The 27749-nt window shown below is 40.0% G+C and overlaps 2 protein-coding genes across 6 annotated transcripts in view; both read left to right on the forward strand.

The window, feature by feature from the left end:
- Positions 1-7821, forward strand: part of LOC134514872 (golgin subfamily B member 1-like) — a 46185-nt gene extending 38364 nt beyond the window's left edge. For all 3 annotated transcript variants that reach the window (XM_063333190.1, XM_063333191.1, XM_063333192.1), the window contains exons 23-29: positions 496-655; positions 2446-2598; positions 3572-3739; positions 4633-4730; positions 5078-5212; positions 6116-6230; positions 7032-7821. In XM_063333190.1, coding sequence (XP_063189260.1) covers positions 496-655; positions 2446-2598; positions 3572-3739; positions 4633-4730; positions 5078-5212; positions 6116-6230; positions 7032-7190 — 988 coding nt within the window. In that variant the 3' untranslated portion in view covers positions 7191-7821. The remainder of the gene's footprint in view (positions 1-495; positions 656-2445; positions 2599-3571; positions 3740-4632; positions 4731-5077; positions 5213-6115; positions 6231-7031) is intronic.
- A 1236-nt stretch (positions 7822-9057) lies between these two features.
- On the forward strand, positions 9058-26688 carry LOC134514875 (actin, alpha skeletal muscle B). 3 transcript variants are annotated; one of them, XM_063333198.1, is made up of 10 exons: positions 9058-9139; positions 9290-9366; positions 11575-11721; positions 13325-13453; positions 18073-18183; positions 20727-20811; positions 21948-22109; positions 22760-22951; positions 24380-24561; positions 25819-26688. In XM_063333198.1, the coding sequence occupies exons 3-10, from the start codon at positions 11593-11595 to the stop codon at positions 25960-25962; spliced, it is 1134 nt and encodes a 377-aa protein (XP_063189268.1). In that variant the 5' UTR covers positions 9058-9139; positions 9290-9366; positions 11575-11592; the 3' UTR covers positions 25963-26688. The 3 variants fall into 3 exon arrangements, with proteins under 3 accessions (XP_063189268.1, XP_063189269.1, XP_063189270.1); XM_063333199.1 differs by lacking the exon at positions 9058-9139 and having other exon boundaries at positions 9215-9366; XM_063333200.1 differs by lacking the exons at positions 9058-9139; positions 9290-9366 and adding an exon at positions 11005-11137.
- The last annotated feature ends 1061 nt before the right edge of the window (positions 26689-27749 follow it).

Genomic DNA, 27749 nt, shown 5'->3' on the forward strand with positions numbered 1-27749 from the left:
TGTATGACAGCAGTGTCCGGGAATGTGGTGTGTTTGTTTATTTCAGTCTTCTGAGTCTGGGCTGTTCCTTTTCAAACTCCTGTTTTTGCAGTAGGGTAGACTGCCTACCTCGAGCAGGACTCTACACAACTGTGACCTTGAGCCGTTTTGCTGCACAACCTTATTCTTTACGTAGCTGAACCGTTTATTGTGTTAACGGATGTTAGTATCTTTACAGCCAATTAACTTCTCTCATCTCCAAGCCAACGAAGCAAACACGATGTTATCACTTCCCAGGCTTTATTTTCTGATTTTTTTTTTTAATTTTTTTTTTAGCAGATGTCTTTAAACCGAAACATGTATTGAGAATGTTCATGTAGTGCTCCATATTTGCATATAACAGTTCAAAAAATACCATTACTTATTTCAGAAATAAGCGAGTACAGCTTTATCCTTTTCATTCACTAGTATGTAGCGTATTATCATTTAACGTCTAGTCTAATATTTTATGTTCAGAATGGAAAACAACCTCCTCCTCTCAGAGTCCCAGGCACTGCGAAATCAATGTCAAATCACAGTTGCTGAGAAAGACCGACAGATTGCAGAACTACAGAAGCTGCAGCAAGACGTGGCTGTTAAGAAATCAGTCTCCAGTGGCAGCAATTACCCAGCCAAGGTAAACAAATGAAATGTAGCAGGAGGCACGGATGCGCTTCCATCGGTTTATTGTATTAAATTTGCAGCCTGCTTCCCAAATGAGAACTATACAGCAGGCCGATGAGAGCATTACCTCTATGTCAGTGTTGCCTAGGGTCAAGTCAGCAAGTTACAACTATTCCAAGCAAACGAGTTGCAATTATTAAAACCACTTTATAACGCAGTCTGATATATCGATCAACTTCTTTTAAACAAAGAAAAATCATGAGTTTCTCATAGGTTGATATGGACATATGAGAAAATAGAGAGAACTTGCTCGTGTGGTGTGTTTTACTGGTTAAAAACATGGAAAGCATCTTCACAAAGAAATGAAATGGTTGTGAAGTGAAAGGTGAAGGTCACGAACCAATAATGGTTATTGATTCTTGGTCAAAAGGGAGTAACAATTTGCCGTGGTTACGTTGTAAGGTAACGGCGTTTCCTTGTTCCTGAGTTGCACATGTTAGTAGGTTACTTTAGTCATCTTGTAAGTTACTGTTTTAGGTTAGTTAAATCCAGAATATAATAAGAAGTTTAAAAAGTATCATAATAAAATGGTTCAAACATGATTCTACAGTAGAGATGTAGTATAGCTACAACCTATATTCAGGAACACAGTTATTAAGAGGATCAAAAAAGGACTTTGTAGTTTATGTTGACAACAGCAGTTTTTCGGAATTTGTATACTTCATGCTAAAAAATTTTAAAGACCTAATAAAGTTCGTTCATGAGAGCCTAAACCAATCTCTAACTACTGCAGATTAGAACAGGACCTAACTGGGGGTAGAAGGGAGAGATGATGTGCTGAATGGAAGCGTTCTTACCATTGCCCTGAAGCAGCTGGAGTTGGCTTCTGGCAGGAACAAAATACTCGATTTAGAAAGGCAGCAGCTGAGACCCAGGCTGGCAGTTGTTGTCTACTTTTGTAGCCTATCATTAAAGGTTCAAGGAAAGCGTTATTTTAGAATAATATTCTTATTTGCCTTTTTTGTGCCAAAGGAAGTGAACCTTATTCCTTTTAATTTCACTAAAAACAGCATTTTAGTTGGTCAAGTTTGTGTCTCGTATGCTGTTCGTTTTTAGTGATTAAAATCACTAATAGGAGCTATTGACCTGTAATGTCTGTTGGGTTATGGAATATTTTATGTGGTAGAAGTCTTTATTTCATGATTGTATAGGAAAACAGATTCCATAAAGTATTAGGGATGGCACACTTCCTTCCATTATTGGAGATTAACATAAAAATGTTGACCTGCCAGAGACAAGGAAGGCCAAAGATGTGAATGAGTCATAAAGTTGAGTGTTTGTTTTGGTTTTTTTCCAAAATGGACTTTCAGCTTTAAATTCATATTTACAAAGAGCTCTTCCACAAGTCATGAATACATACATTATTAGTTTGAAAGTAATTTTTGAAAGGGTTTTTATATTAATCTGCCTTTTTCTGTTTTTTCACTTTGTTTTTTTTTTTGTGCTTCACACTGTTTGCAAATTAAAAATTACATTGGGTTGCCTTTTCATGTTAATTTTTAATTGTTTTTTGTAATTGAAGTGTTTAGGTTGAAAACACTAAGCAGAAGTTTTTTGGGGTTTTTTTAGATATATATATATATAAAGTCTCTTGCAAATGCGGTATTAACTTGTGAGAAGGAAATGATCTTGTGAAAAGGAAATTGTTCTGTAGTCTGTGCGTATATTTAGCCTTGGAGTTGTATATTATTTAGAAAACTCCTATACCATTTACACTGAATACGCTAATACTTTTTTTTTAAGGTTTTAGAAACTGCCTCCCTCGCCGGAAGTGCAGACGTACCTGAGGAAATCAAACATGTCTTAGCTGAGAAGAATCAGCTTCAAAATGACCTGCAGCGCTGTCTTCAGGAGATACACCAGAAGGATCTGCATTTTCAGCAGGTTAATTCGAAGGTAACCTAGAACAACAGTTGTGATCCTCAGTAGCTCCTGAGAATCTGAGCTTGTATCAACATAGAAATACTGCTAAATTGGCGATGTCTTGTATACTTGAAAGTGCTTTAGAACTTAGATGCATCAAAACAGCCCTGTTGGCTCAGACTAGAAATTGCAAACTAAATGTCATATTTATTTGCCTGAGAGAGGTTTATTTGAATCTGCATTCTGAAGAGATTGATGGGGCACTGCTGAACTTCTACTCAAAGTAAAATACTTTTTGTTATAGACAGAAACAGATGGCTGTCTTAGCTGGAACAAGATTTTTAGCCATCTGATATGAAACTTCAAACACCTCAAAAATGTTTCTTTACACATTCTTGATAACACTTTTCTGGCTGTTAAGGTGGTAAGAGTGTGTGTCCCCGCATGCACGTGTGTGTTTGTATTCGGTTTTGTTGGCAAAAGTTTGTAAATGTTCTTGGAAACCTTCCCTTAATGTTTATCTGTCTTTCTGTGGCCTGGTGTTCAAAGCAAGTTAGGTTTCTGTTACCTTGCATCTGTCACTGTGTCCATTTTCGCTGCTTCACCCAAACATTTTATAAACCTAATAACAGTTTTAACCAAACATTGAAACAGGTGTAGAAATCTCAAGCTCCTACAAGTGAAGATGAGTGTTGTCCTGAAGTAGCAACTTACGTATACCGGCTTTTGCCAGGTGGTGATATCACAGCAAACACAGGGAGGAAAGTACTGGGGTTAAAAACTCTTGAGTTTCTGGTTTGGGCATGTTGAAGACAGGGGAGATCAATGCTCAGGGTTCATTATTTCCACTGCTTATAAAACAACTAGTTAAATCTGTGAGCTTGCCAAAAAGTTGATGCAATTTTGAAACTAGTACTTGGTTTTCAACATCAGGTCTCAAATCTGTAGTAATTTCCCAGAGGAGGTAATTCCTAATTTTTGTTTCTTTAACGTTATTTTGTTTCAGGTTGCGCAGTCAGCAGAAGAGAATGCTGTCTTGTCTGCCCAGTTGAAGACTCTTTCGCAGACTCTTAGGGATAACCAGCTTCGTTACACTGATTTGCAAAATCGTTATTTAAGACTGGAGAGGGAATATCAGACCATGCAAGTAACATCTTTCCAAGGCACTGTTCAGGTAAACAAATACATGGAAGTGTTTTTAGGTTGTTTTTTTTTTCTTCTGTGCTTGCCCTTTTCTGTTTTTCTGCTGAAAATAAAGTAAATACTTTTTGTTGTACTGATTTAGTACTTTTGCTAGCCCATGATGCACTGAAGATAACTTTATTGTTGTAGAGCTGTTTTTACTTGACTTTTCATTTAAGGAAGCTGTTTATACATGCTTTTCTTGTTTTGAAGTATCATCTTGAATTGGTCTACAGCTGGTAGAGGTAACTGGATGATCGCTAATCATTGGATCAACAGAGTTTAGTGATAATTTCCCAGCAGTCGTGAATCATTTTGCAAGGTGTTTGAGTTTCAGTACCCTCTGCCAACCCCTCATACACGTCTGTAAGCTTATGCCTTTGGGATCTCTTCATTTTTCCAAAGTTTTTCTGTACTGCCTTGGTTACTCAGTAGCGATCAATTAATATAATGCCCTAAAATATTATATGGATACATATATAAAACAACCCGTACTCTTCCATAAGCAGAAATAAACACAAATGAGGAGAACTGTAAAGTAAAAAATAAATGAGTAGCTGCATTACTTATGAAACTGTGGTCAGTGCTGTGTTACTGTGTGGATGTGTACGTGCATTTCTTGCCCTTCAGACACTGTTCAGATTGCTGTGTTACGCATTGTGAACGTATCCTCCCAGTCCGCAGCACACACCGGCTGTATTCTGCATCAGCTTTCTGTTAGAAGATAGGTTTGGAAAAGAATAGCTCCAGAAATTAAAAGATTAAATAGCACAAGGAGTGGTTTGTTCCACTGCTTTATGGTGCTTCTGGTTTTAATCGAAATAAAGATTTTTAGCAACTAGAAAAACGGTGACTGGCTTTTTTCCCCCCTTTAATATTTTCTAGGATGAAGCTAGAGCAGAAGTTCCCCCTGGAGCACCACAGGAAAGATCTGCGGTTATTGTTGAAATAGACAATACGGAACTAAATGAACTCCGAAAAAGGTCAGGAGTGAGAGCGTGTATTAGCAATATTGTTTTCCTGACAGCTGTGTTGTAAGTGTGAAAGTAATGCTTTTCTATCCCTCTAAGGCATTTGGGAGGGAAAAAGGAGAGAAGCGGATTTACAGTGGATTAAATGAATCATAGTCATATTCTTGAATCGTTATTATCTGGTAGCCTTTAGTAAAGATACATACTTATTGGTGACTTTTTATTTCAGTATCTAATCTAAAGCATCTCATTATAATTAAGTCTTTATCGCAATAAAAGAACATTCTTTCATAAAAAAGAACAAGAAAGTAATTCTTTACGTACATAATATACTGATTTCAGAATTCATTTTGTCACAGGCTTGCAGAGACCGAGCAACAGTATGAGTCAGTGCAGCAGACGCTCTCGCAGCTGACAGAAACACTGTCAGAAGAGAAGAGGAGGAGAGAAGCTGCAGAAGAGGCTCTTGGACTCTCGGAGGAGCAAAGTAACAGGTAAAATACTCCTGTCTGTAAGACGTGGGGTTCTCCTCTTTTGAAAGAAAAGTGTCTGTAAAACAATATTTATTTTTCTCATGCTTTTGAAATATGTGGCAGTTAGATTGCTGCATTAAACCTTTATGTGGGTATGAAATAACTTGCATGTTCAGAGAGCCGACGCCATCTTTCACTTCTGCTTCCCCTTGGACAGAAGCGTGCTGAGGTTTTCATTTGCACTCTGCCTGGAGTAAATGCCACGTGTACCACACAACTGGAAAACAGAGTGTCAGGCTTTTTGTTTGCCTTTTATTTTCAGTGAGATTAGTGATAGGTTTTCCTATGGGTGTTAGGTTTCTGAGCAAATAATAGAACAAAGAGGACAAACGAATAATAGAACCTCTTTGTGAGTCCACGGTACCTGAAGCAACGCAAATGCATGTGTAACTGTGTTAAAAAGCTAGGTCTAACGCTATGCATCAAGAAAATGTTATGGGCTTTGGGATTTGTTTTTCTTTATTTAATGTCTTGCTTCAGATGTTGGACTCAGTGAGTGGTGTTTCTTTTTTTCCAAGTTAGAAAAAAAATCTCACATATAGCAGCTTTAGCACAGCTACTGTATAGATTTAAAATATCATTATCCATCTGCCTACATAAAGTGTCCGTCACTACCATCGTCTGAAAATCACTTTCAGTCAGGTAGTGATGATGGGGGTTATTCTGAATAAATGGAACACCTTGAGAGTAGATAGCAAACAGAGATGGAACAAGACCTGGCAGCGCAAACTAAGTTTTGCTGCTTTTTGTGGGGACTTTCCCCCAGTAATTTAAGTATACAAAAAGATGTTTCTTATGTGAATTCGGTACTTTAAAAGAACAGATAATTCAGTGCTCCCTTGTCTCCCTTTCATTTTTCTCTAGATTTGACGTAAGCAGTTACAGGTCTGTACCTAGCGAATATTCTGTTCAGATGGAAACCGAAGAGGAAAGAGAAGCCTTAATCATCAATCCCAGTGAACATGTTATTGTGCGAAAGGTAAGTGAATTAAAGTTTTTAAAACCCCTGAATTATCAGCAACTTAAAAGCGGTGTGCATATTGTACGCTGCTGGTTGCAGACTGGATTGAAGACAGCACAGTTCATTATCTCCTTCATGCTACTCCTTTCTTTTTCCTGTCTTCCCTCTGCTATCCCTTTCTTTCAACTATAATTCATTCTTGGAGTGTGGATTTCCCTTCCGAGTGACTGGGAGTCACTGGTTTTGTGTTGTCCTTTTTATGTGTAAACACTAGAACGAAGCAGCTACCTGCCTAATCTGCCTTGTCTCTGAAACGCTGACTGTGAAATACTCTTTTATTGGGTTAGATGTCATGGGGATGGGTGGGCCGTAAAGGTGTCCATTCAGAGTAGCAAACTACTACTGAAACTACGCTTTACTGAAAAAATGTCCTTAATTTCTTTCTGTTTGGGTTGTGGATGGCGAGTTAAATACAGGCAGCTGTGTAAAACCATGCCATATAACACATTACATCTGTTCAGATTAAAATGGGAGTAATCATATTTATATTGCACATGTGGCCATTAAATAAAACATGCATGCATATAATTATGCAGTTATGTAATTACATAATACACAACTGTCTTGGGTCCATTCCTCTCCCCTTATTGACGCTGTTTTCCTTGGCCTTTAAATCATTTCTGCTTACAGCCTGTGCTGTGGCATCCGTTGCTGCATCAGAGGCAAAAGGTGTATAGTGCCTCAGAAATCTAAGTTACAGAGAAGCTTATTTGAGCTTATTTGAGAAGCTTATTTGACGTTTTTTTGTTTCCTGACCAGATGAAAGGAGGAGCCCTCTCCTTCAGAAGATGGGTTCGAGGGCGAAGTCTTTACTGTTCTAAGCTGCTGACCTCCAGAGCAAAATCCCGCTATTTATTCCTCACCTACCTAGTGACACTACATCTTGTTGTTTTACTCTGCCTCACCGGTGTTCTCTGAATACACTGTGTTTTCTGCGTCAATGATTTCTCTGTAGGTAACGGTGTGCCAATTCAAGATACTAGACTTTTCACATGCTGCTGTTAAGCTATGCACTGGACACAGGTGTATATATTCTTGTTACACTACATGAATCTTATGCTTCTTCAGAGAAATTTGTGTATATCACAGTTGCTCCAAAGTTGACTTGAATTGCTCTTTATCAGTGGAATATTATATTTGCTAAGGAGAAAATATTCCCTTCTGTTTGCCCTATAAAGAAACTGCTGCATACAAGTTATTTAATATTGTTTGTGAGTACATAATGACTGATTACTACTGAATGGGTTGTAAATGATATCTTTTCTATATAAATTTTATTTTAAGAGTTAAACTATAAATTTTAAAGGAATAATCAGCTATTACTGTTTATTGGCTTCTTGATTATAACAAGAGGTTTTATAGAGTGCAATAAAGAAAGGACTACTGGATTTTTTTATTTTCTTTTTGATTTTATTTTTTCCTGGCTGAAAATTAAAGATATAAGAAGGTTGTGCTTTGGCCATACAGTTTGTAATGGCTCTGACAAGGTGTACAGCTATGTATATGGTAACGAGGTAAGCTGATGATTAAAGATTCAGAATTGAGATGACACGAAGTAATGTCTTCAACTTCTTATATTCCTTTACTGTTGTTTAAAGGTGCAATTTGCGTAGCTTTTCTCGTGGTTGTTTTTGTTTGGTTGGTTTTTTTTGTTATTTTTTTTTAATTCACTTGCACGAATTGTCTCGGTGGGTTTAGTTACTGCATATCTTTGGGGCAAAATGTTACTCAGCTGCTTGACACGTGAAATTCAAGCTTATAAAGACACAGCCTTACATATTTTGCATACTTGGGCTTCAAGATATAAATGAATAAAGGGTACACTTTCAACTAAGAGGCTATAAGAAGCAGAGGATTTGCATTCCATTCCTGCAGACACGTAACAGGGTGTTTTGCGTTGCATAGGAATACATCCATGTTTTGTTACAGCGTTCTCTGAAACAGCACAGCTATTTCTCTGATTCAAAAAGTAGCTGATTTGTGAAGACTGTGGCCACTGGAAGGTTGTTTTTAAAGCCTCTGTTGTTGTTTGTTGGTGTTTGTTCTGTCTGCGTTTCGGCTCACCGCTGTATAAAATGGAGATACAATCAAAGCAAGTCCAGTCTAAAGGAGTAGACATAAAGCCACATGGAAATGGAAGGATTCCATCAGTTTTACTGATGGGCAGACACAGGGTTGACTTTGAAGAGATGCTGGTGAAGTAAATTATCTGCTTAAGGTCCAAGGATTCTTGTATGTGAGGTTTGCTGCGGAGTCGTGTGGCGGGTTAGAAAGAGGGATTGGTTGGCATTTCCATTTGCAGAGTTAACGTTTACCAGATTATATCTGATGTTCTGCATTGCTTGTCTTTTTCACGTGGAATGGGAAATACAACTAGCCGTAGTTACAACTGTCGGTAAATCCTGTAAACTTCCTTCTTTCGATGGTTCTTTAATGTTTCTTAGTCTAGTAAAGGCCTGGATTTCTGTAGAAACCCAATATATTCCTATATAATTGGTGTCTGTTTTTGTGAAATGGTCATGGTTCGTCTCCTTTGAATGGCTGATGGCTGATTCAGTCCCTGTTTTCAGCCATCGTGTCACCCCACTCCTGAGATAAGTCGGCTATTTTCAGTCTTTGCGCCAAGCAAACAAACAAGTACAGTTGAAACTCGAGTACTGTATGTACATGGTAAGACTTTTCCCTTTCCAGCTTGAAGACGGCTGTTAACAGAATGATAATGAGCTATTCTTAGCTAATTATGTTATAATGAAGCAGAATGCAATGACAACAGTGGACCTACACAAATCCTTCCAGTCTTACTCATCTAGCGTGAGGGATTTTTGTCTTCAGGGGAGGAAACAACCCTCTGTCACGAGGTGTAGCAGGTTAGTGAGTGGGAAAGGATCCAGAGAGGTTCGAAGTTCTGCCCTAATTTATCCAGGCCTTTGTGCTGTCACTGTGATAAGCACAAACTGGGAAAAAAGGTTTCCAAAAATGGCTTGACACATGTAGATATTTTGTGAACTCCATTCCAGAAGCTGATATAAATGTAATGGAAGATGTGACCATGTCATTTACAGCGAGGCTTTTACAAATCATCACCGTTTCCTGGGTAAGTATTGCCATGAGAGGTTTTTTTCATGTCACAGTTCGTTATTTTAATGCTTCGCTTCACTTGGTCTGAGATCTTTTGGGGATTTACACACTTGCTGGACTTGGATGCAGCTTGCCTCAGGCTTTGGAGGAATTCCAGGGGGTCTACTGGTATAAGGTAATTCAGGTTTGACTGCATGGATGCAGGGAAACTGCAGACATTCCTCGTTGCTGGAAGGATCAATAGGGTGCGATGAAAACCTTCTTAATCTACCCGAAACCTGGAAGAACACTTCAGTAGTGTTTGCTGTCTGGATATCAGGACTTATGCAGAAACCAAATAGGAAGTGTTAATTGTCTTTGATTTTGCACTGGGAATTAGATAAAGAAAAACTGAAATAAAAATTAAAATCCAGCAAATTTAGGAAATTTATTTAGAAACTTCATCTGGTAAAAAGGTTTCCAAATAGCTGCTTTGTGAAAATGATTATTTTAAACCTATGAATTCAGCAGCTGTAAAGCTGCAACGTGATTCAATCAATGAAAACTTTTTAAGTAGTGCTCTTTATCAGTTCGTTCACCTTGTAATTAAGCAATGATAAGGAAAGCAAGATTTTTTTAATTTTTTTTTTTAAATGGGAAATTAACAAATTCAGCGATTGATTTTATTAGGGAGTGTCAGTGGCTTCTCTGGAATCTAATCAATAGTGAGTAAAAGCGTAAGCGATTGCTGCCAGCGCTCCAAAGTGTAACTTGTAAAGATCAGCTGGAGTTTCTCTATGAATTTTGTGTCTCCGAGTATGGCTGCGCTGACCGTAGTTTTACATGTCAAGCTATATAGGAAATGCTGTGTCTGCGAATGAATGGGAGTGTTATTTCTTACCGCGGAGGATTAAACATCTTGGTGCTATACAGCCTTCCTTAGATCCAAGGAGCGATGCTGATCTCTGAGCTTTGTAGCATTTCCCTACTTTAAAATTCTCTACTCTTAAATTCTGGCGTCTCATCCGATGTCATTTCTGATGTATTTAAGAACTGAGTTTTCCTTCCGTTTTACGTTGATGGGGTCAGAGTCTGGGTGCAGTTCTGTAGTGCTGGATGCTGCTGGTAAGTGGTTGGTTTATTGCATTCTAAAAGCCTTTTCCCGAGGGTTTTAGAAGAAGATAACAATTCATGGTAGCATGAATGAATGTTCAAAAATACCAGCTACTAGAACTAATGGTTAAACATTCCTATATTAAAACTGAAGTAGCCTTCCTTACCGAGTGAGGTTGCCAGAGTAGGAAAAATAAAATCCTTCCCTGTCCTTGACTGCCTAAAGAGGCGATCGCACAGTCCTAAAAATAACCAAGGAATCTGAAACAGAAGTCTTGGTGAAATTTAGGGCCCCCCCCTTGGTGGGAGTTTTGCCATGAATTTCAATGAGTTCAGGGCTTCGTCTGATGTGTTGGCCAACCGCTGAAGTTGAGTTGTTCCTGGGCGGGTGTGCCAGCTGCCTCTTGTCCTCTTTCCTGGAATAACCACTTCGATAAGGTATTTACCACTTACAAATATGGAATCAGTCCTCTAGGGAGCACTTCACGTTACAGAGGAGCTGTCATTTAAAAACACACAGCAAACGCTTTCCTGAGACTTTTTTTGGGGGGGTGGGGTATTTTTAGTTGGTTGGTTAAGATTGTTGATGACCCTCTATGAAAAAGGCAAATTTAAACATGCCACTAGGGAGCAATCGTGGTCTTTGAAGTAATGAATGTTCGGTGATTCTTATTTACCATCTGCCATTATAACTGGTAGGTACGTATGACCAATTCATTTTTAACAAAGAAAATTTCTAGAAGATAATTCATCCTGGGAAGAGATGGGGTTATGCGTGCTTAAGTCCAAGTAGAGCCGAATGTGTATCCTGTAGCAGATATGGTCACGAGGCCAATCAACTAGAATATCACAGGACTCCTTGAGGCTACGGCAGTGGAGATGTCCCTTTTGGAAACAAAGCCTGAATGTCCTGATTAATTTGCTTCTGTAAAACCTATTCAAGCTGAAATTTATGTGGATGCTTAAGATGCTTTGCAAGACTGGGGCTTTTGCGTACACTTTGCTGTTTAGGTTTATTCTTTGCCAAAATTATTCTTTTTACAGCAGTTTGCTCTCTAAATGATGGAGAGTTGCTTCTGTCCTATACCCTTCCATCTGCTCCTCCCCAACCCTCCGAATTACTGTTTTGCAGCCAAAATTGTGAGGCATAATGTGCGATGACGATGAAACCACTGCCCTTGTGTGTGACAATGGTTCTGGGCTTTGCAAAGCTGGGTTTGCAGGAGATGATGCCCCAAGAGCTGTATTTCCATCCATCGTTGGACGTCCTCGACATCAGGTTGGTTGGTACCAAAATGGGAGTTCTGTCTGGTTTGGGTGCTTGGTTTTGGGGTTTTTTTGAGACTTTAGACATGACAATGATAAAGCGTCAGATTTATTCAGGCAAAACTCCCATCGGCCTTTGTAGGAATTTGGCTTGTTAACCGGGGGATTAAGCTGCACGGCTTTAAGGTAAACTTCTCAATCCTTTGGAAAAGATGTTTCAGCCATAAAACGTTGACTGTAGAAGAATGCGAGCGTGTTAAATATACGAAGGTGTCTTATGGACACCCTTCTCCTACCCTCCACCCCCCCAACTTGTTGGATTAGTTAATACTTGCTGTATCAATACAAAGAAAAATGAAAGGCAGAACATGGCTAACAAGAGAAACCAAATGACTAATAGTGGTAAGTTCCTTTTCCTTTTCTAGTTACATTAAGCAACAATATGGCCCAATAAACTTCCAAAAAGGTCTCTAGCACATCACTTTATCAACTCAAACTTAAGTCTGGAAAGGACAAGTCTGGCTTTTCTTGACTTTGGAAAAGGTCTTTCTGCTTAAGTCGTTCTTTAACAGTTCCTTTATAAATAGAAGATAAAGATTTTTATTCATTTGATTCGTATCTGAGTCAGATTTTAATTTTCTGGGCAGTAAAACCCCTTCCCTGAAGTTCTGTGTGTTCTTTTGCTCAGCTAAACATGCCTGGTTTGACAGGCATAAAATACTAAGCATTTTAAGGAATGCAATTTGAACACCTCCACGAACTGTTGAAGTTGAATGTCAGTGGTTGAAAACATGTCCATTCTTTAACATCTCAAGTTGTTCGTTGGCTTTTATTAGTGATTAGAGCTGGCATGTAATTTTGCACAGTTAAGCAGCTCAGCAGCCATATTACTGAATCCATGGAATTCAGGTGTATCCATGAGAAAAATTAAATATTTTTATGCCAGTTGATGAATAATATTGTACTTGTATGTTACATTATTTGGGGCAATCATGATAGGCTTCCTAATGCATAAATGATAAACTTAGTAAAACCTTAATTTAATAAGTGAGTTTTCTTTTATAAAATATCTGTTTTATATAAATCAGTGCGCTTTTTTTTTTTTCCCCAGAAAGTATATTTTGAAAAACCAATTCACTTGCAGCAAGGGGGAATAACGTCACTGTTTAAAGGCAACAGTGGAACTGCCTAGACACAAAGTGCAACCCAATATATGAAGTAAATCTAGGGAGCCAAGAAGAGATGATACCTTTTTCACTTGTAATTCCTTCCCTTTATTACTTTGTGCAATGACAAAGGACCCGTCCCTTGTGGAGAACCGTGAATTTGCTGACGCCTGCCGTGGCTGGGCTCCTGCATGGACGTTAGTTGCAGCAGGTGTGAGAAACCGTCCTTCCGTTTTGGAGCCGCCTTCCTCTTCTGGTGGGATCATAGGGGGTGTTAGTACAGAGTAGGTGGTTACCGATAAATTCACATTTTAGTTCCTTGCACGTCTTGGGGGTGTGTTCTGGAATGGTAGTAGCAGGTACAGTATTTCACATGAAGTTTTAAATTAAAAATATTCTAGCTCTAACGTGTGATATATTGCACTAATATTAGAATAATATGCTTTGCAGGGTGTTATGGTTGGAATGGGTCAGAAAGACAGCTATGTAGGGGACGAAGCACAAAGTAAAAGAGGGATCCTGACGCTGAAATATCCCATTGAGCATGGAATCATCACTAACTGGGATGACATGGAAAAGGTGGGTGTTTAATGCAATCCTGTTGAGGCGTCATCTTATTCAAGACGTACAATTTGCCGTTAACCTTCTTGCAAACCAAAGGGAAAATCCTTGAAGACTTTGTAATTGCAGTACGGGTAAAGTACAGGATGCTCGTGCAGGGGTTGATCAGGTCTTGGCAGTTCTAGGGTTACTATTTTAAAAAGTAAATGCTTATTACTCATCAAATTTGGCAGTCTGTTACAGAAGTATTTTATGATTTGTACATACTCTTTTCAGTCTTGAAGTTGATACTAAAGCAGAACATTTGACAATGATAGAAAGTAGCTACAGGAAAAAAAATACAGGTTGCAGCATCAGAGGTGAATCAGAGAAATATTAAAGATATTTAATTCCAACTGAAGTTGGGAACAAAAACAGTGAGGTGGAGGGGTGATTTTTTTTTTTTCCCTCCTCAGTACTTGCCTACAAGAAGAAAAAGATGATGGTTGATGCCCACATCTCATATTGCACATGACATTCTCACTGTCAATTAAAGAGGAAAAGACAGATTGGGGCTTCCTATCCCTCTACTAATTCTTTGAGGGTGGGATATCTTTTTTTCCCTGAGGGATGTTTTTCTGTTGCCAATTCCAGTTAGCTTTTAGCGCCTGGATGGTCAGAAGGCGTCTTTATTCCCTATCAAGCACAACTTCCTTGGTGTGTGGCCAGCGCGATGGCCTCTCTGTGACATGCCTGCTGAAGGATGTCCCAGAGCCGGTGCAGGCAATAAGGTCTGCTCATGGCACGTGCTGGAGAGGCAGGAGGAGTCCTAAAGGCACTCTCACTCTGCTAATTCCCTCAAATATCCCATGTGTCCTGGTCTGTTCAGGGAACATCTGAGTCTGGATGTGGGAATATTGTATGCCTTCTTTAGGGACAGGAGTGCAGTTCAGTCCCTTGTTGTCTCCAGGTGGAATGGTGTGGAAACTCTGCAAGCAAATGCTTCTAGTAATGTTTTGTTGTGGAAAATACCACGGAAAGGAAGACACAGGGCTGGTGGTGGTCTGTAGTCCTACTTGCTGAGATGAGGTGTATAAAATTATAACGTATATATACATAAAGTCAGTTATTGTGTCATATTTGTGAACCCAAAGTGGTAAGTGCAGACTGTTCCAGATCACAGAATAGAATCATAGACTGGTTTGGGTTGGAAGGGACCTTGAAGCCCACCCAGTGCCACCCCCTGCCCTGGGCAGGGACACCTCCCACCAGCCCAGGTTGCTCCAAGCCCCGTCCAACCTGGCCTTGAACCCCTCCAGGGATGGGGCAGCCACAGCTTCTCTGGGCACCCTGGACCAGGGGCTCACCCCCCTCACAGCAAAGAATTTCTTCCTAGTATCTCATCTAAATCTCCCCTCTTGCAGTTTAAAACTGTTACCCCTTGTCCAATTGCTACACTCCCTGCTAAAGATGAAGACACCGAAGTGGATACAGGAGTTCCCCAGTTCACATTTGGAAATAAATTGCCCACCTACTCCTCTAGATGGAAGCATAGTATTTGCATTTCATTATTTCACTGCTTCCTGGGAGGACACCTTGCTCATCTCTGCAGAGTAGAAAGTCTACCTCATACATCCCGGTATGTTGGTCTTCCAGATAATTTTCCTGCTGTCGGCATTCAGCAAGAAATTTTATTTCCGTCTAGGTAAAATAAAATAAAATTGGAGGTCACTATTTTATGTTCTTCCCTCCGTGACTGGCCATCTGGAAATTGTCCTGAGTATAAGACATACCGGTATGTTTTTTTTCCTGCGTAATGCTGGATGCTGGAGCAGACTTTCTAGAATTTAGTTAGGAGAAGGAATTAGGGAAGGTAAAAAAGGTGGGATGTGCTTTACGGTAGTGTAACTTTATGGCTAGATTGATCGTATTTTAGGGTATAACGTAGTGGAGGCTTCAGGCAGTGCAGTAATTCAAATAATGGTCAGATACTACATGGGTTCTTGTGGTTTGAACTCCTCTTTGTCACTTCAATGGATGAAGGAATTACTTGCGAAAGTGCGTCCCTGGCCCAAATGTACCTTCTTCTGACAGATAGTGTGCAACATCCAGTAGCCGGCGAAGATGCCCCAGCACTGAGTTGTGCTTAGACTTCTTGCTGAGAACCAGGAGCAGAGCGGGACAGAAAGTGGAGGCTGCTTGCAAGGAAATGAGCAACAAATAGGAAAAAAAGCAGCGTGAGAGAAAGGCAGCGGTAGGGAAGAGACAAGAAACAGCGTTGCTAACTCTTGCGATTATTGCAAATAAGGAAAAAAAGCATTTTTTTTTTTTTTTTTTTAATGTATGGGCTTCCCTGATTCAATCTAATGATTACATGCATATCTCAACTTCCCCTAAAGCTCTGGAACGCACACAGACGTGTGCATGCACTCTTCAGGCTGAAAGAAGTCCTGAAATTCAATCCCTAAAGTTTTGGTGCTAAGGGAATGTGTGTGTTTGTGTATATATGTGTGTGTGCATATATATGTATATATATATAAAAAATATATATATATGTGTGTGTATATACATAAAAATATGCGCGCACACACACACATGTATATATATAAGTATATAAATTTATTTATTTATTTTCCTCCCCAAGATTTTTGAAACCAGTTGCATGACTTTGGTCCGGACCACAGATTTCTTTCCAGTGCTTGGAAATAACACTACTAAAAGCATCACAATGTAGAAGAAACAAGAGAATTACTGGGTAACTGTGCCAAAAGTGGGACAAAGGCAGAGTAGCCCAGTGCCCAACCATCCACACGTTACAAAAAGCCGGGGGGTCGCCAAAAGATTCGGCTGAGTGTGCGTGTGCGCGTGCGCAGGAGAAAGCGGGAGCGAGGATGCTGCAGGACACACAGATATCCGTGTGAAGCGGGAGGAGAGCATGTAGGCGATGAAATGAAGCATTCTTCTCCTCCTGTGCTTCAGTTCACAATATTCAAATTGGGACTGCTCTGTTTTCCGCTGGGTGGTAATACAGGGCATTGTACATCACTGTCAATTTGTTCATAGCAACTGAGCTGACAACGTATGGGAGGGAAAGGGTTGGGACGGAGCGTTTTCTGGCTCTGGTGACTATGTAAATGTTTAATGTAAGTGTTGGAATAATTCTTCCTCAGTCATTCCTCTTTGCTGTTGCACTTGCTGCTTACATTTAATTCTCGTGACCTATAAAATCCAACACTCAACTATATTCTGTTTCTTCCAGAATATAATTATCCATTAACATTATGGTTACCATTAGGGCGAATCTAATGGGCTGTGCAGTGCCTAATCATGCCTGGTTTTGAGGAAAAACCTGCAACTGCCAGGGATTTAGGCAGGGTCCTGCTTTATGAGTCCAGGTTTGTTCCTCACTGCTGGAAGGGCCAGTACTTTGTTAATGGTGGAAGCACGGAGGTGTTTTTCTCTTCCCTTAGTTCTTTCCTGTCTGAAATGGCAGTCGTCTTGTATCTGATTTATATTTTTAACTTTTACATGATTACTTTCTCTTTTATTCACCTTCTCCCTGTATTTCTGTTCTAAACCTTCAAATGGAAGATGGCCCGGCATCCCAAGCCCCAGTTCTGGAAACATCTGATAATTTTTTTTTTTTAGGGAACTGAGTTGGAATTGAAATTTCTTTTAGGGCTGATAATTTTCTTAATAATTCCAACTCTGGACAGCTATCGACTTTGTAGGTTCTTCAGATTTAGATAAGATCCTTTTCCCACTTAACTTTATTTTGAAGCATAATAGTATTTGTTTCTAGGACGTTAATCAAATAAACCTACCCATAAAACTGTCGTGATGGTTTGTGCTCAAAGTAAACTCGTTGGGTCAGGCAAAGCTGGAATATGATTAAAAATAGGAGGAAAAAAAAAAGAGAAGAAATAAGAGTAGGAAAGAATTGAACAAGGTGAAATATTTCATCATGTTACTGAACAGTCTGTCTTTGAGCTGGAATCAAGAAAAAAATCCCTTTGGTTCCTCACAGCCATAGTCCTCAGGCAATCAAAGTGAACATCTTTTGATATAGGTAGCACCTTCCAACATGAAAAAATATGACAGTACTTTATGGACTTGCGACTAAGAAAGTTAGGTATTCTAGAATAAGTGAAGAGTTTGAGTCAGGATTTACCGGGTGAAATATCTCTGGCATAAAAGGCCTTTCGCTTCTGTGGAAATAATTAGATTCCTAAAGAGCATCTCGGCAATGACTTGCAACTGGAGCAGTCTCCAAGCAGCTTGAGGTGGAGAAGGCTTTCCAGGTCCAACAACTCGGTGCTTGGCTGAGCTTCTGTGTCGGAGCACTGGGGGTGGCAACTCACCGGTGCCCCTGCTTAGAAAGGGTGGTCTCCGCTCTGCTTAGGGAATCCAGGGGGAAGGATACCTGCCTGGCGCAGGTAATATTCTGTTGTTACATACAGTAGAAACCCAATGGTTTCAGTTCTAAAATAGAGTTGAATTTGGCAGATTTGCTCTTGCTTGCTTTCTGTCTATTTTAATATGTCTGTAAAAAAAAAAAAAAAAAAAAAATCGCTCCGACTGTATTTGAAAAGCTTTCTGTGTGGTTCTGTGGACAGAAGAAACAATTTTCGTAATTCTAAAGTAATTTTCATTTTTAGATTTGGCATCATTCTTTCTATAATGAACTCCGGGTTGCGCCGGAGGAACACCCCGTCCTGCTGACCGAGGCGCCCCTGAATCCCAAAGCCAACCGTGAAAAAATGACTCAGGTAATTGTCTGAATGCTGTGCTGCGGATCATTGCTGCACTGAAGGAGCTAAAAATATAAATAGTCCTGGCTATTCAATTTTCTTCTTAATCTGGGAGAATAATCCCTTAGGGCTCGTGTGGGTTAGCGTGCTGGCTAAGCCGTGGTGAGACAGCGAGAGTTTCTGCTGCTCATGCAGTACCAGCTCTCTGGATGGCCCTAAAATGTTTCATACTTGTGTGTGGCAGTGAGCTATTTGAAACCAGCCTCTGAAAAGCTGGAAGTAATTTTCTTTGTTCACAAGATCACACGTGCGCTCAGTTCTGGAAGTGGGGAAACTGGAGGCTAAGGTGCCTTCTGAAGCTGAGTTTTGGTGGGTAGATGATGTCAAACCCAGGATTCATATAACTATTTTGGATGGAGTTATGAGTCATTGATGTATTTAAATCTGAGGTTTGCAAGCGCTGTAACACTGGTCATGTACCAGCTGAATCACCCTTCTGTGTTGAGTTTTGGATCAATGACGCCTTTTAGGTACCTACCTCTGGCCACCAAGAGTGCTCAACCTGTAGTAGCCCGGCTCCTCAGCTCGTGCTGTACTAACTTCTGCTTTCTACCCTGAGGACTGGCACTGTATCAACGCTTTTGCATCATACAAAATGCTAGTTATCATATCAGAATTGTGGGGTTTCGGAAGATTTGAATAAAGATGTTTGAAGGCCATCATGTAGATGACTTTGTGGAACTCGCAACTAGAGCACCTCTTCAGGGACCAGGGGGAAAAGTGTTCAAAAGCTGGAGTCTTTGTGTGCTGTCTTAGGAAAATGAGTTGACTGAAGCAAACTTAAATGATATTTTGCTAAACGTTTTTGCCCATGACATACCCAGTCTGATGTAGCAAACTCGGGTCAGAACCAAAAGTCAGCCTCTGAGGTTTGAGTATTTTAGAGCAGCCTTCTGGCCAAAAGCCCATGTTATAAATGTAGCTGGTGATCTAACCAGAAGTGTGATCTAAATACAGATATAGGTCTAAAGTCACCTGGGAAAATTAGATGTGGCTCTGTGCTTCCCTTTGTGCCCACTTTTGGCATATATTTAATGGGAAGATTATGCATCAATTTAGCAACTGTGTAAATAAACTAATTAAGTAGTGAGCTTGGCAGCACGCATTACTGGGAGATAATACAACTGGGAGCTAATAAACAACAAGAGACCGTAAGAAAAGCCTAGTTTGTAACAACCAGGAGGTGTGCTTCATACAGTAGACATGTCCAGGACTGTTTCTCTGTGATTATACTGTAATGGTAAATCCTGTTTCCAAGATTGTTTATTACTGATTGCATTAAATTCATTACATTAATTAACTATGAAATATCGGTAATTTGTGTATTTTTTAATTGAAAGCATACTTTTCATTAAAAGTAAACTTCATTGGCAAAGGTATTAGCTTATGAAATTCAAAGCTTACATTTAAGTTTAACCCCCTGATGTCTCTGACGGGTACAGTGGTGATGGTTGAGTCACCAGTCCTGGAGGTATTTAAAAGACGGGTAGACGTGGCCCTTAGGGACATGTTTTAGTGGTGGACTTGGCAGTGTTAAGTTCATGGTTGGACTCAGTCTTAACTGTCTTTTCCAGCCTGAATGATTCTTTGATGGTCCCAGCAGCACCACTGGCGATGGGGTAGCACTGCCTGGCGTAGGTGGCATTGGTTTAAGAAGGATAAAGCACATCACATTGTCCAGGGTGTGTTAGTTCACTGTGTGCCCTTAATGGTGTTCCTTAGCAGAGCTCCGGTGGAAGTCCAGCTGGAAACAAATGTTATTCCATCTGCTCAGATAAAATTGCAGTGTGTCTGACACAGGAGATGGAAAGAACCGAAGCTTGTTAGAGTAGAGGAGGTGAGGGATGAGACAAGAGGATATGGCTAAGGTCGCCATAAAGAGAAAAGATACTGTTGTGTTTGCTGGGGGCAGGTTGAGGCGCAATGCATTTAAACTAGACCACGTGAGGTTTTAGCTAGACACCAAGAAACCCCTGATAGTTGTTAAGTATAGTGTATCACTAGATTTGTTTGCCGGAGGAATCTGTATACGCTCCAGCAGAGGAATTTCTGAGACAGAACCTGTGTCAGAAATGGCTGATTCTTCCTTGAGATGGGAATAGGCAGATTATTCCTTGTGGCCTCTTCCAGCTGTGTCTTCTGTAAATCTTTTATAGGTGTGCCTGTGTGCATATATGTAAAAAAAGAATATTTTTGATTGCTGCATTCTTGCAGTCCTGCTCGCAGGGTAAAAAAGTTATCCCAAGGTGTCATCTTCAATTATATTATCAGTAAGAATCTGACCTAGACTGAGGTTAATGGAAAGATACCCACTTACTTCCATGATTTTTTCATGAAATCCTAAAGGAAACATAGTGTGGTGTTCGCAGAAGAACGACAGTTCAGGAGGGGGACTCAGGAGTAGTAACTGGCAGTATTCATTAAAAAAAAAATTAAAATTTGCTGTCTCTTCAGATACTCTTAAGTGTAGATCCTAAAGGTTTTCAAATTCTTCCTTCCAGATTATGTTTGAGACGTTCAACGTGCCAGCCATGTATGTAGCAATTCAGGCGGTGCTGTCTCTGTATGCGTCTGGAAGAACAACTGGTGAGTCTTTCTGGAAGTCCTATTTTCCACCCGTCCTTCCCGCGTGGCTGTGTGTGCATATATACACACATATATGTTGAAGATGATGCACCAGCTGTGTATTAGGAAGAACCGGCAGCCATATGGAGACTGAATACTTCCCACCATGCTGCGCAAGTGCTTCATGGCATGTATGGGTATAGATTTATGACTTTCTGCTTCAAAAGCTCAAATGACTATGTCTCGACTATATGAACAGATGAAAGGTGATGCAGTTTGATACTGCCCTTAATTGAACAGCATGGGGAAAAAAACCCCAACCATTCAGTAGCTAAATGAAAATATTTCATTTAAATGTTGAATTTCAGTCACCTAAAGATGTCCGCTGTTAAGCGATCCTTAGAATTAGCATGGAGGTCTCTCCTTATTGCCATTTAGAGTCTGATCAGGCGTTGATACGATAAATTACTTCTTAGCCACCCTTGAGTCTTCGTATATTTTGAAAAAAATTAAAATACCATCTGTCTTTGTAGCCTGATGCCGCAATAAAATTTTGTATAGAAAGATCACCAGCTTACAGGAATTACAATTGTCAGAAATACTTGGTTTATGTTTAAAATTCAATTATTTGTATGTATGTTTGGTATCAGAAATGCTTTATTCGTTTTGAGTGGAAAACATGTACTTCATTTCTTATCCAAGAACATAAGTAACGTGGCTTTGCACAGATAAACCATTGTTATATTTTCTCTAATATGGGTGGCTTATTTTAATGGCAGATTCAAATTTTTAATTTTATAGATAGGTTTTCAGTTACAGTTTGTACATTATATCATGTCTGTAAAGTGCTCGAGGTTATCTGAAATGGAAGCCTCTGCATCCATACAAGATCATTATTGCTTGCCTCCATTCGGGAAGAACAATACAATCAAATTGCTGAATGTTACATGTCTTTTTTTCCCTGAACGCAGTTGCTGTTTAGTTTGTGCTAACAATTTCATCTCACGTGAGCAGCTCTTTAGTTATAGAAATGGCAGAAGCAATTGGCCTGTGAGCATCTTTATTTGTCGTTGCATGTTTCAGCTGTGAATATGGAGTACGTGGAAACCCCGTGTCAGTGGGAAATAACCAGCTTCTCCTTTTCTTTCACTTTCCAGGAATAGTTTTGGATTCCGGGGATGGTGTCACTCACAACGTGCCTATCTATGAAGGCTATGCCTTGCCTCATGCCATCATGAGACTGGATCTGGCAGGCAGAGACCTGACTGACTATCTCATGAAAATTCTTACGGAAAGAGGCTACTCTTTTGTCACCACTGGTAACAAGCTGCGCTTTGGATGCACTTCGCATACATTTGCTCTGTTAGTTGTCTTATTATGCAGGAAGCCCGTACCTGGTGAGATGCATCAAAATCATTAGGTTGGCCTGGGAAAAACAGTTCACGTTGGCGAACAGGATTCTCCTGACTTTGACTTTCAGCTGAGGGACATGTTTTAGTGGTAACTTGGCAGTGCTAGGTTAATGGTTGAACCTGATGATCTTAAAGGTCTCTTCCAACCAAAATGATTCTATGATTCTACATATGTTGAGCATCAAGGACGAGGATGCCACCTCGTTAGGAAATCCTAAGTCACTGACAGATATAACTGGTTGTCGTGTTTGATCATATCTCTTCCACAGACAAAGGAACGAAGTTAGTAGCTGGTAATGGACAAACGTCTGGAGGTTTGATCGAGGTTTTGTGACATAGATATGTAAACATTAATCTTTACAATATTCTGTAGTACAATATATCTTTTTATTTGCCAATGAGGGAAATTTGGTAGTGCAAAGGGAAAGTAATGTTGTTGAGACAACAGAGAGGTCATAATCCAAAGAACCGTATGACCACCAATGAAACCAAGGAAATGTGCATGAGAAATAGCTGCCATACTGTATGTTGATTAAAAACTTGTTGGCTGTCTGCAGCGGAACGGGAGATTGTGAGAGACGTCAAGGAGAAGCTTTGTTATGTGGCGTTGGATTTTGAAAATGAAATGGCAACTGCTGCTTCCTCCTCCTCTCTTGAAAAGAGCTACGAGCTTCCTGATGGACAAGTCATCACCATTGGCAATGAACGGTTCCGATGCCCAGAAACGCTCTTCCAGCCATCCTTCGTAGGTGAGACAGGACTTTTCTTTCTAGGGACTTGACAGAGAATGAAAGGAAGAATTTCTTAGAAAGTATAGACAACCTTCAGCTGCAGGAACTGAGGTATTTAGCCTCGAATGTCCTTAGAAACATGCAGCTTCTATTGATTTATCAGTTCTTTAGAAGCTATGAACACTGCTGCTACTGCTGCTGGACATGAAGATGCCTGTCAGTTTAGAAACACATGAATTCTAATATAATTTCAACCTGTTATAAATGCAGTAGAGTTTCTAAGGTGGTGTTTAGGGTATTGTCAGAAAATCATGCTTTTTATCTTGACTGGCTGATATATAACTGCACAGAGCTGCTTATGTGGGTTTTAAATCTAGATGCTGCTTCCGCTTATTGTTTTATTATATTAATCTGTAATTTAATCATACAAAATCAAATCATACGTTATTTTCCAGTAGTTTTAGCTGTATGTTAAAATTCCCATGCTATCCAGTGGAGGACTGACACTTTATGTGCTAACTCATGCCGCCCTCACAAATTTCCCGCTTCCCACTTAAATTCCGTGCTTGAGGACTGAGCAAAATGGCTGCAGGCAGTTTGGCACGATTTCCATTAAACTAAACGGCGAAGCTAGCTACGTCTGTGTGTAGAAATGAAATTATTCAGGCGTTAATACAGCTCCAAGTTCTGTACTTGAACATCAGTAGGAGCAATGTTCCAATATTCTGTATTTGAACATCAGCAGGAGAAATTCTCCGAAGCAGACAGAGGGGTTTGGCTGCCAGGCGTGTATCAGGGATCGCAGCTGGTGCCTAACAGTGGTCAGTATCAGAAACGCAGAGATGGAAATCTGGATTTCCTGGATGACAGAACTTTGTCGACATGGGCGTGTTAAGCTAGTTAAAAAGTCTACCACTTTAAGGTCAAACCCTCTTCCCAGGACTGTATCCGGTCTGTTTCTTTTCTTTAGCAAAAAGTAGTACCATAAGTTAACTTTACTGTACTGGCGTTCAGATTAAACCACCACCTCAAAAGCAAGGTAGCTCACTGAAATACCGAGTGGGATTCTGTTACTAGATAACATTATCATAAAAGATTATAAAAATGGCAAACTATTGCAGTAACGCCTCATTTTAAAATTTTCCTTAAATAATGTTAATTGTTTTTTAATTAAGGAAGTAAAAAGACCTCAGTATGAAATCATAATGGGCTCTTTCTTCCTCCTGAGTGTATTTTGCTTGTATAATTACTATGCTGAGAGGACAAAGAAGGTGAGGAATATGTTCTGTCTTTCTCCTTCCTGTCCTAAGCATCACGTAGCTGCTTTTTTTTTTTTCTTGGAGTTTTAAGGGAGAGAGCTTGGATTAGTGAGACTTTGTTTCAGTTTCACAGTAATAAAAAGAAAGGGACAAAGAGAATAACATGTTGAAACTTCTTTCCACTCAGGGATGGAATCTGCAGGTATCCATGAAACTACTTACAACAGTATTATGAAATGCGATATCGACATCCGTAAGGATCTTTATGCTAATAACGTCCTCTCTGGAGGAACCACGATGTATCCTGGGATTGGCGATCGTATGCAGAAAGAGATTACAGCTTTGGCTCCAAGTACTATGAAGATTAAGGTAATTTTGAACACCTGCACTTGCAAAAGAAGCTTTTTGTTGGAAAGTTAGATCTTATAAACAAATCGAAATGTCCATTGGATAATGTCCAGGTCTTGCATCCCAAATCCTGATGTTAGGGGAGCCTCGGACAGCCTTCTTAATGTATACCTCTTTTCCTCCTACCAGCCAAAGCAGAGTTTAAAAAGGGATTTGAGAGGTAATAAAAATGGTCGCTGAAGCAATGGGAGTTGATGAGGTCATTTTGAGAAAATGTGAAGCAACAGTTAGGGAAGAGAATCCCGTGGGATTCCCAAAGAAATAGGGTTACGGGAGAGAAAAGGGCTGCTTGAAAGACACCATGGGAAAAACAAGAGAGGAACAACAAGAGAGGTAGGGATGAACCTAGAGAAGGTGGAGCTGTAAATACTAAGGGGGCACGAACAACTTGAAGATGCTGGGAATATTAGAGACGTCAAGGCTTAGCTGTCAGTGAGCGTCAGCAGTCAAAAGGGTGAAAGGCGTTTCACTTGCGAGTTCTGTACTAAAAAATCCCAAATCCAAGCAGCGTGCAAAGTCTGCAGCTAGTTACCTGTTTGAAAGGACCCTTTCAGCCTAGATTCAAGAAAATGTATAGTGAAATCGCGAGGCACCTTTTTATCAGGCAGCAGGCCGCATGCTGAACGGGCAGGACAGAGTGGCTGGAATGGAGACAGGAGCGCGCCGAAGCAGGGGTACATCCAGCGTGTTTTACCAATTCAGTGGCTAAGGGGGGAAGTGGCAGGAGGTGTTCTAGATCTACATCTAGTGCTTAGTTCGATACACAATGCCAGTGTATCTCAACGTTTTGTTGTTCCTTTTTTTTTTTTTTTACATTAAAGAATTTCCTTGTCCTTAAAAAAAATAAAATGAAAAGCTCAGATCATTCTGCGCGGTGTAGTCCCAGTGGGCTTTATTTACAACCAAGTTAGGTTGATATTTTAAAATTTGAATTTTCTTTGATATCTGTTTATAACTCTTTTGGTAGCTGCTTTATGGGCCATCTGCCAATATCTCATGAGCTGCCGTATTTGCCTGCTCAGCGTAACACTATAGCATCTCTGTCGACTTGAGGCGGAAGACAAAACATGGCAGCCTTCCCACCTCTGAGGGGCTTTACTTGACTGGAATTGTGCTCCTATGACGGAGAGCCTTTCACCTCATCTTTTCATCCAGAGAGATGTTTACTGTGTTATCTGCTTGTCACTTTATTTACAACAGATTGCACTTCTCTTCTAGATGATTGCACCACCAGAGCGCAAATACTCGGTCTGGATTGGGGGTTCAATATTGGCATCTCTGTCCACGTTTCAGCAAATGTGGATCAGTAAAGATGAATATGAGGAAGCTGGCCCCTCTATTGTCCATCGCAAGTGCTTTTGAATACTTCCATCACGTGCTGTCGGTGAGAAGTTTCTCTACGCACCACCTGGCCTCGTTCACCTCTGAGGGTGGCTTGGCTTTCTTCCACGTGTGACAAACCACACTGTATGGATGTTGTACGAATTAGCGAATCACTTCTAATTTTTGATGCTAAAATGAGACTAACATTTCAGTGATGGGTGCTTTCCAAGATTAATAACAGTAGTTACACTACACGTTTTTATAGACCTCCTTTCCCACCATGTGCAAGTGTTGCACTGCCATCCGGGAGGTGACACACAAGGCTGCTGTGTGCCCGTCTCCGCTAATCGATGGTGAGTCTGAAGTATGCACATAAGTCATTCTTTCAAACTCAAACATAATGCAAGATTTAGGTACCAGAGAAGGCATATTCTATGCAGTGAAGTGGTACACAGGATTCTTCTAAGAGGGTTTGTTTTACTGAGGATAGAGTGGATTTAGGAGGGTACCGCTGTGCCCGTGGGTACCAGTAAGGAGCTTCAACAAGCTACGTTATGTCTGAACTTAGACGTCACAGGTTAATTTATTGGATGTATTATTGCTTTCTTCATCTCTCTGCCTAAGCAGTTAACTGATGTTTCATTTACTGTGTGTGCGCTATGCTAAGCACAGCTCGTGATTACAGAGTAAATAACAACCTTCTGAAAATGTTACTGAAATACTGTGGGTGTAATGGATCAATAAAAAGTGTAATTACCCATGTAAGGCTGCTGTGGCTTACATTAATTTCATAGCGACTAGTTTATCTGTTAATGATAAAATAATAATTACTAATTTATATTTGAATTTTATTATGAAAAAAGTTTCATTCCCTCTGAGTTTTCTAGCTAAGCAATTTTAAAATGAAAACAGAATTGTTTCACAGTTTCTATTAAAAAAAATAAATCTTCCTGGATGACAAACTTTTTCATAATGTTCCATATGAAGATTAGAGTCAGCTGTGAAGATTCTACACTTTCAGGTAGCAGGAAAATGTGATTCTGGATGCCATAGACTTTGAATTGACGTGATGTCAGGCTTGATGCGCGTTTCATGATTTTAAATCAAACCTGTCAAGTTCTTGTCAGTAAACACAATATCCTCTTTCCAAAGATGTGGAAAAGATAGCAGTTGGATTTACAGTTTTCTGAAAACGTATCTAGGGGATGTTTTAAGGAATCTTCTTAGTGCTGCGGGTTCTCGCTCAGGGGGATCTCATTTCCTTATCCAAATGATCTCTTAATGGTAAAAGCTGGAAGACGTATAAGGGAAGGATTGTTCAAAGGTTTGCTGCAGCTAGCGCTGCCTCGTAAGTAAAAGAGGTTGATCTTACCTTCATTCCCACTTCGGAACAGCAGTCAGTTCAAATTGCCAGCGTCCACGTCTTCTTGAGCAAATGTAAATCACTGCAAATTTCTCAGCCTCTGCATGAATTTTACATTAAGTTTATTATCTTGGTCTAAGCTTATATGATTGCTTGCCTCTTAAATTGATAATAAATCCCTTATATCTAGGAATAGCACTGTTAACTGGCCTTATTGCCTCCCTAGGCAACATCACTTACATTTGAATCTTGACCTCTTGTAGGTGTGATGTTCAAGAGCATAAACCTAGGTACTCGGATGTCTGGAACCAAATTACGTGTGCAGTCCCCTCTAGGATCAAAGCAAAATTCCATTCAGTTGGCTAATAATCTACCTGTCCTTGTTTCAATATTAAAAAAACCAAAGAATCTTCTTCAGGTTTTCAGGTTATTTTTTTAATATGTCCTTTCAGTGTATACTTAC

Source organism: Chroicocephalus ridibundus, chromosome 4 (assembly GCF_963924245.1).
Source record: "Chroicocephalus ridibundus chromosome 4, bChrRid1.1, whole genome shotgun sequence".
Taxonomy (NCBI): Eukaryota; Metazoa; Chordata; class Aves; order Charadriiformes; family Laridae; genus Chroicocephalus; species Chroicocephalus ridibundus.